We start from the raw sequence: 8773 nt of genomic DNA, 5'->3' as shown, positions 1-8773 counted from the left end.
TGGAACTCGCTCTGTAGTGGGCCACCACTTTCCGGCTTAAAAAAAAATTGTAATTAATCCAAAAACCCCTACTAGCCCGGCAATGGTGCACGCCTTTAATCCCAGCACTTGGGAGGCAGAGACAGGAGGATCTCTGTGAGTTTAAGACCAGCCTGGTCTACAAGAGCTAGTTTCAGGACAGGCTCCAAAGCCACACAGAGAAAACCTGTCTAGAAAATAAATAAATACCCTACTAAAAGAAGCTAGAGAGATGGCTCAGTGGTCAAGAACACTTGCTGCTCTTCCAGAGGACCTGAGTTTGGTTCTTGGTACCCACATAGCAGCTCACAAACACTTGTAATTCTTTTTTTAAATTTTATTAATTTTTATTTTATATGCATTTGTATTTTGCCATGGGTGTGAGGTCCTCTGGAACTGGAATTACAGACAGTTGTGAGCTGCCACGTGGGTGCTGGGAATTGAACCCCGGTTCTCTGTAATTCTAGTTCTAGGAGACTGGACACTCATTATGACCTCTGTAGGCACCAGGCACACATGTGGCTCACATACATACATGGAGACAAAATACTCATACATAAAAGTTTTTTTTTTTTTCTTTCTGGGCTCGAGAGATGGCTCAAAGGTTAAGAGCACTGACTGCTCTTCCAGAGGTCCTGAGTTCAATTCCCAGCAACCACTTGGTGGCTCACAAACACCTTGAATGAGATCTGGTACCCTCTGCTGGCATGCAGGCAGAAGACTGTATACATAATAAATAAATAAATAAATAAAATCTTTAAAAAATATAAGTTTTTTTTTCTAAAAAAAAAAAAAGCCCTATTAGAGGCTTGCAGGATGGCTCAGCAAGTAAGAGTGTTTGTCACTGAGACTAGTGATGTCCACAGAACACGCGGAAGGGCTAAATAGAGTCCTGGAGGTGTCTTCTGACCTCCATAAGCATGCTTTTTAAGGGCATGGCCACACACATACAAAAATGAATGTTTTTAAAGTGTCCTATTAATGGGCTGGAGAGATGGCTCAGAGGCTAAGAGCACTGGCTGCTCTTTCAGAGGACCCGAGTTCAGTTCCCAGCAACCACATGGTGGCTCACAAGCATCTGTAATGAGATATGGTGCCCTATTCTGATGTACAGGCATACATGCAGGCAGAACACTGTATACATAATAAATAAATCTTTAAAAAAAAATAAAGTGTCCTATTAAGCCAGTGGTAGTGGTGGCAATGGCATTGCATCTAATACCATCAAAAAAAGGAAAAGGCAGGTAGATCTCTGAGTTTGGGCCCAACGTGGTCTACAGATTGAGTTCCAGGACAGCTAGAGCTGTGCAGAGAAACCCTGTTTTGAAAAACTAAAAAATAAAATGTCCAGTTAAGCATGGTAGATCTTTTCTGTAATTCTAAAATTTGTAAGGCAAAGATTTACAAGTTCCAAGCCAGGCCCAGACACACTAAGACTATAAACCAATTAAATAAATAGAAATGATAACTCTTATCAGAGGACAGATCATCTATATTTCATGTATTTATTATTATTATTGTATGTATATGTGTTCATGGTGTACATGTGTGGGAGGACAACTTTGTGGAGTCCAGGTTATGGTGTGAAATCGAGGCCAGCCTGGGCAACTTAATGAGACCCTAACTCAAGACTAAAAGAGGTCTATGTATTTAGTTCAGTAGTAGCACACTTGCCTTGACAGATGTCAGACCCTAGGCGCAATCCCTAGCACTGAAAAAAAAGACGAACATTACACATTTCCCCTCACATACAGAACATATATTTAAAGATGTATCTATACACACAATGAAAGGGGAAGCATGGATTCTAGGGGGAGGAGGAAGGAGGTAATGAATGAAACACAGGATCGTATTTTTTTCTCTAGACTCTACTAGATTCAACAGCATTTATACACCTATGGACATGTGTATGACATAGGAACAAAAGAATGGTTCTTTGAGGATCAGCAGATTAGGGAGAAATGGGAGAAGGTGGTGAGCAAATGTATTATGAGAAGGTACAATGATACATGTATTTGATATGCTCATTAAAACAAAAGGAAAACTCCAAAACAGGCTTGAGAACTTCCAGAAAGCTGAATATGGGAAGGTTCCTGAATGGTGACCCAGCTGGACAGGGCAAGGCTGCCCCAACCCAATACTCTATTCCTAACCCCAAACATTTCTTCATCTGCATCCTTCGTAGCAACATCTTTAATAACAAACTGTAAAGCTATTTGCTAATTCTGTGGGCTGTACTAGCAAATGCACTGCATCCAAGGAGAGGTTGTGGGAACATGATTGATAACTGGTTGGTCAGAAACATTGCTAAATAACCAAAGGGACTTTACTTTGGCACCTGAAGTGAGAAACAGGCAAACTGTGGGGGCTAGACCCACAACCTATAGGATCTGTACCCTAAGCAGACAAAGTAAAAACAATGGACTTAAAGGACTTCCCTTTAGTATTAGCTATAGTCTTTATGTGTGCAGGCAGGTTGTGTGTTTGGGTATTCATGTACTTTCATTATGGAGTGGGTACGAAGGCCAGAGTCTTCCTCAATCAGTTTCCACTTGATTTGTGTGTTGGAGGGGCAGGGTTATTACATTTATTTGTTGGGAGCAGGCATACCATTGGGTAACTATCAGGGTCCTGGAAATCTAACTAAGGCCCTCAGACTGAGTCTTATCAGCATCTCCATCTTTTTTGTTGTGGCCTTGGGGTTTTTTGAGTTTCTGTTTGTTTTTTGAGACAGATCTTCTCTGTGAAGCCCTGGTTGTCCTGGAACTGTAGATAAGACTGACCTTGAACTCACAAAGATAAGCAAGTGCTGGGATTAAAGGTGTGTGCCCAAAGTCACAGAGACACCCTGTCTCAGGAAAAAAAAAAAAAAAGTGTGTGTACCTCTCCTACCTTTTGGGCCTATTGTTGTTGTTTTTATGTTTATCTCAGGCTGGCTTGAAACTTGGAGCCTCCTGACTCAGGATCTAGGACTACAGGTATGCATCTTTTGAAGCAGGGCCTCATGTAGCCCAACACTATATAGACAAGGCTGACCTTGAACTTCTGAGACGCTTGTTTTCATACCCCCAGTGCTGTGGTTACAGGCGTGTCACCAAGTCTGCCTTGGTTTGAAGGTTTTGTTTTGTCTTAGATTACTGCATGCCTGGGGCCCTTCAGAAGTCAGGAAAGGGTGTGGATCACCTGGAACAAGCATTATAGTTGTTTATGACCCACCATTTAGATGCTGGGAGCCAAACTTGGTCTTCTGAAAGAGTAACAAGTGCTCTTAATTGCTGAGCCTCTCACTAGCCCCTTGGTTTTTGTTTATTAAGACAAGAGTTGCATCTGTAGCTCGGGCTCACATAGAACTTGCTGTGGAGGCCAGGCTTGAGGTTAGTTGTGGGATTTCCTCTGCTTGGATTATTTTTTTAAAAGATTTATTTATTTATTATGTATACAGTGTTCTGTCTGCATGTCACCTGCTCGCCGGAAGAGGGCACCAGATATCATTAAAGATGGTTGTGAACCACCTTGTGGTTGCTGGGAATTGAACTCAGGACCTCTGGAAGAACAGTCAGTGGTCTTCACCTCTGAGCCATGTCTCCCACTTAAATTATTTTAAAATTACACATTTAACTTGATGCATATTTTGCCAGAACATATGTACGTGCACCATGTGTGTGCCCGGTGCCGAAGTAGATGAAAAATAAATGTTGGATCCCAGGAATTGAAGCTATATGTGGTTGTAAACCACCATGTGGGTCCTGGGAAAGCATAAACTGCTTCTAGCTGTTGAGTCATCCTCTAGTTATTGTTCTTGTTTTATTTGTGGACTGGAAATCAAACCCAGGTCTTCCCAAAACCTAGGCAGGTAAGTGTTCTACCTAGCCGGCTAGATTTTTTTCCCCCTGAAACCTAGGGCCTTGCACATTTTAAGCAAACACTCCAGCATTGAGCTACAGCTACAGCCCATTTAAACATCTTTTGTTTGTTTGTTTTTTGAAACAGGGTTTCTCTTGTGTAGCCCTGGCTGTCCTAGAAGTTGCTCTGTAGACCAGGCAGGCCTGCAGCTCAGGGATTTACAGTTGGACTTTCTTTGGACCTCCAGCTCCTGAATAATGACACAGAGACTTTATTAATTATAAAAGATTGCCCTTAGCTTAGGCTTGTTCCCAACTAGCTCTTTTGGTGTGGGTAACAGGGCAAGGGGGAGGGGGGAGGGTGTTGAGACAGGGTATCTCTGTGCAACAGCCCTAGCTGTCCTGGAACTAGCTCTGTAGACCAGGCTGGCCTTGAACTCAGAGATCTGCCTGCCTCTGCCTCCCTAGTGCTGGAATTAAAGGCATGTGCCACCACTGCCTGGCCCCAACTTACTCTTAAAATTTAAATTAACTCATTTATATTAATCTACATTCTGCCATGTGGCTCTTTAGCTCTCAATACTTTTCATCTGACTTCCTCTGAGTCTAGCTGGCAAATCTCCAGTGCCTCACATTCTTCCCAGAGTTCCTATCTCTGCCTGGAAGTCCCACCTATCCTCTCCTGCCTACCTATTGGCCATTCAGCTCTCTATTAAACCAATCAATAGGTGCCTTAGGCAGATGGGATTAAAAACAGACACATCTTCACACTTTGTGATCAAATATCCTGAGTGCTAGGATTAAAAGCCTATGCCACCACCACATCTTTTATTTAAAGTTTTTTGAGACAGGGTTTCTCTGTGTAGCCTTAAAATCTTTTTTTTTTTTTTTTTTTTTTTGAGTCAGGATCTTCCCAAATCTTGAAGAATTCTCAAATCTTCTGCCTCAGCCTTCTGAGTATCTATGATTACAGACCGCCACTACCAGACTCCATTCCAGATGAGTTATTTTTTAATTTATCGTGTGTATGGGTGTTTAGCTTGTGTGTCAGTAAACCACATACATGCAGTGCCCATGCACTACTACAGTGAGCCACAGCATCCTTGTGCCCCCCCAACACAAATAAATAAATGATGCAAAAAATAAAAAATAAAAAAGGAAGCTAGGCATGGTAGTGCACACCTTAATCCCAGCACTTGGGAGGCATCGACAGGCTGAACTCTGTGAGTTTGAGACCAGCCTGGTCTACAAAGCGAGTTCCAGGACAGGATCCAAAGCCACAGAGAAACCCTGCCTCGAAAAACCAAAAGTAAATAAATAAGGAAATGTGGATGAGGGAAGTAACTTAGAGGTAAGTGCTTTCCTAGCATGCATGAGCTCTGTGTTCCAAGCCAGCACTTCCATAAAATGGGCATGGTAGCATTTACCTGTTATCTCAGCACTCTAGTCATACAGGGGATCAGAAGTTCAAGGTCATTCTTGGCTACACAAAGAGTCCGAGGCCAGCCTGGGCTAGACACTATCTCAAAACAACAAAATAAAAAATGACTGGGGTGGTGATGCACTTGTAATCCCAGCACTCTTTAGGCAGAGGCAGTGAATCTCTGTAAATTCTAGGCCAGTGTGATGGTCTGCACAGTGAGTACCAGTCCAGCCAGAGCTACATACTGTGGACCCTATCTAGAAAGGAGAAAGGCTGGCGGCAGTGGTGGCACACATCTTTAATCCCAGTACCTGGGAGGCAGAGTCCTGTGGATCTCTAGTTACGGGACAGCCTGGTTAACAAAGTGAGTTCCAGGAAAGCTAGGGCTACACACAGATAAACCATGTCTGGGAAAACCAAAACCAAACATGCAAATAAACAAATAAAAATATGGGGGGAAAAAGTGAGAAAAATAGCTATTTCCTTTATTGTTCCCTGAGGTTTTTTTGTTTGTTGTTTGGTTGGTTGTTTTTTCCTAGACAATTTCTCTGCCTCCCGAGCGCTGGAATCAAAGGTGTATACTGCTACTTCTCAGCTTAATTTTGTTTTTTTATGAGGCAGGTCTCACTTTTCCAGATGGGCCCCCAACCCTGAGCTGCAGGATTTTCCTACTTCAGCTTCCCCAGTACCATGTCATCATACCTACCTAGTTGAGGTTGATTAGTTAAGGGGAGGCAATTGCTTCTTCCCAGTGTCCCTTGAAATGCTGACAACAGGCAGTCTGTAGTCTGGGGCACATCAGTCCTAAAAGACCTTTGACAAGCTTGCTATACCACTCTTGTTTTTTTAAAAATTTTTTTAAATTTATTTTTATTTTATGTACATTAGTGTTTGGCCTACATGTATGTCTGTATGAGGAGGCCAGATCCCTGGAACTGGAGTTACAGAAAATTGTGAGCTGCCAGGTGGGAGCTGGGAATTAACCTGGGTCCTCTGAAGAGCAAGCAGCCAGTGCTTTTAACCGCTGAGACATCTTTCCAATCCTTTGTTCTCTTTTTAAAATCAAAGGCTAAAGCTAAGACTAGGATCCCCTAAATCCTTGGGGCCTACTGGCTCAGTATTCCTGGCTCAGCCCCCATAAGAGAAATTCAGGTTTCCAACCTGAAAACAAGCGAAGGGTTTCAAAGTGGCTGCACCATGTCCTTCTGTTAATTCCTCTACCTAACACCACATCAGGACAAACTATTTTATTTTTCATTCTTAACAAGACTCCTCCCCAGCTTCCACTCTTTCTGCACCTCAGGAGGCCTTTGGGTTAGTCTGTCTGGGTCAGTGTCTGTGAATATAGTCTCAGGAAAACTTGATTCGGTGATCCCAAAGAGGTGGCAGCAGAGAAAACTCCCCAGGAGATGTCATCATTCTGCCAGCTGCCTCATTGCTGCTTCCTCAAATCGAAAGGAGTGCCAGCCTTCCAATTCAGTCAGATCTTGAGCTCCCAGAGACTTGTACAAGTCCATGGCCTTCTTGTTCCAGTCCAGAACTGCCAGGCGGAACTGGGAGCACCCCTTATGCAGGGCAACCTGCAGGAGAAGACACTACTTACTGCCCTGTGCTCAAAAAAGAAGCCAGATGTGTGCACACCTTTAATCCCAGCACTCAAGAGGCAGAGGCAGACAGATCTGAGTTTGAGGTCAGCCTGGTCTATAGAGCAAGTTGCAGGACAGCATGGTCACACAGAGAAACCCTGTCTCGAAAAGCCAAAATAAAAATTCTCATCTCCTCTTTCAGCCTCGGCACCCCCATACAATCTTGGGGGGAGGTTGTTTGTTTGGCCAATTGGTTGGTTTTTGGCTTGGGTTTTTTTTTTTGGGGGGGGGAAGCTAGTGTTTTTTTTTTTTTTTAAGACTTTATTTATTATGTATACAACATTCTGCTTCCATGTATATCTGCACACCAGAAGAGGGCACCAGATGACGGATGGTTGTGTGGTGGTTGTTGGGAATTGAACTCAGGACCTCTGGAAAGAGGTCAGTGCTCTTAACCTCTAAGCCATCTTTCCAGCCCAGGGAAGCTAGTTTTTAACCTCGACCCCTTTGCTCACCTCAGCCACCTTTTTGATTATTTTGGTTCCAATCCCTTGACCTGTAGTGGAAAAAGGGGACTATTATTTGAGTTGAGACCAGCCTGGACTGCAGACCCAGGAAAAACTCCCACTCCCTGAATACCCTATCAGAAATAAAGGAGAAAAAAGGAGCTATGGGCTGATATTAGGGGGCAGGAGAGGGAATGGGTCTGAGGATTGCTCAGTGAGTTTGTGGGTGCTTTGCGTCCACCCTTAGCCTCTGCACCGATATTAGTACCCCGATATTGCGGCATCACATAGATGTCTTCCAGATAAATGTTTCGTCCCTTCCATGTGCTGTAGATGAAGTAGTACAGCCCGAAGCCCACCACACGGGGCCCTGAAAATGAGAGAGAAGGGTAAGTAAGGCCTCTGGGAGGAAAAACTGAGGATGCCTGGAGGGTCCTTTACCTTGGAGCTCCCCAGGTGTTGGAATAACCTCTGCCACCAAACAGTGAAAGGAAGGGTTCTCTCCAAAGCCATCTGCTCTCAGAGCTGTAGAGATTGGGTTGTGACAAAAGTGTGTGTGGGGGGCGGGGGGAGACAGAGAGACACTGGATTAATGCACAGTACAGTAGCTACTCTAGGAATCCATCCTTTTCTTCCACCCCAGCCTCAGGACCCAGGTAAAAGCCCCACCTTCTTCACTGATCTTCACCTGATGGGACAGTTTCTCGAACTCGGCCAGTTCCTACAAAGGAAGTAGGGCAGGGAGGCCCTGCCACTTTGAGAGCAGGGTCCAAAGGTACGCCTCCCCCCCCCCCACGTCTAACTCTCCCCCTCCGACTACGCTGCTCCCAGCACCACGGCACCCCATTTTCCAGCCCACAGTCTTCACCCGTATCATCCTCAGAATGTCTCCACAATCTCTCTCCTTGGCCTCTCGGATCCGCGTGGAAGCCATCCAGATTCTCACTGACAAAATCAAAGATCAAAGACAATCTCCACTTCCGTTCTGCAGGACCACAGAAAGGGTCTACAGCTCAGGTCTCAAAGAGCTGGAAGTGAGGGGCAGAAGAAATGCTAGGAGCTCCCAGACAGGGATAGGACACCAGCGAGGAAAGAGGATCAGCCTGGTGGTCTTTTCTGACACGAAATGCTGCACCCCGCCCTCCAGCCAATCAGCTTCTGGTTAAGAGCATTTCCCCACCCACCCCCGGCCCCGCCGCGTCCCGCGGGTCCCGTGACAAGGCTAGGAGCCCGGGTTAAAGATTGCTGTTTGAGAACCATTGATAGCTACGCCTGACTTAGAAGGCCTCTCCTGCGCTGCTTTAATTAAAGTATGCGCCAGTTAAACGCTTTAGTTTTCACTCTTAGTCGTTTAGCCACTGCGGTATCCCAGATCCCGCGTGAGCGCAAGACGTTTTC

At 44.8% G+C, this 8773-nt stretch overlaps 1 protein-coding gene across 1 annotated transcript; it reads right to left on the bottom strand.

Moving 5' to 3' along the window:
- Positions 1-6698: 6698 nt before the first annotated feature.
- Sat2 (spermidine/spermine N1-acetyltransferase family member 2) lies at positions 6699-8309 on the bottom strand. The gene is made up of 6 exons (XM_027426187.2): positions 8244-8309; positions 8045-8096; positions 7817-7900; positions 7644-7745; positions 7385-7425; positions 6699-6863 (listed from the first exon to the last, which is right to left on the bottom strand). Exons 1-6 carry the CDS (start codon positions 8307-8309, stop codon positions 6699-6701), a joined length of 510 nt encoding a protein of 169 aa, XP_027281988.1.
- Positions 8310-8773: the final 464 nt, after the last annotated feature.

The sequence above is a fragment of the Cricetulus griseus genome, chromosome 7, assembly GCF_003668045.3.
Source record: "Cricetulus griseus strain 17A/GY chromosome 7, alternate assembly CriGri-PICRH-1.0, whole genome shotgun sequence".
NCBI lineage: Eukaryota > Metazoa > Chordata > Mammalia > Rodentia > Cricetidae > Cricetulus > Cricetulus griseus.
This window is presented reverse-complemented; position numbering and strand designations above follow the sequence as displayed.

What these genes read in the sequence shown, in the direction of transcription:
- Sat2 (XM_027426187.2), bottom strand. Translation starts at nt 8,309, where the DNA reads ATGGCTTCCACGCGGATCCGAGAGGCCAAGGAGAGAGATTGTGGAGAC. An exon ending in ACATTCTGAGGATGATACGG is followed by an intron (nt 8,097 to 8,243) that starts GTGAAGACTGTG and finishes CTTCCTTTGTAG; the next exon opens with GAACTGGCCGAGTTCGAGAA. An exon ending in GGTGAAGATCAGTGAAGAAG is followed by an intron (nt 7,901 to 8,044) that starts GTGGGGCTTTTA and finishes CAATCTCTACAG; the next exon opens with CTCTGAGAGCAGATGGCTTT.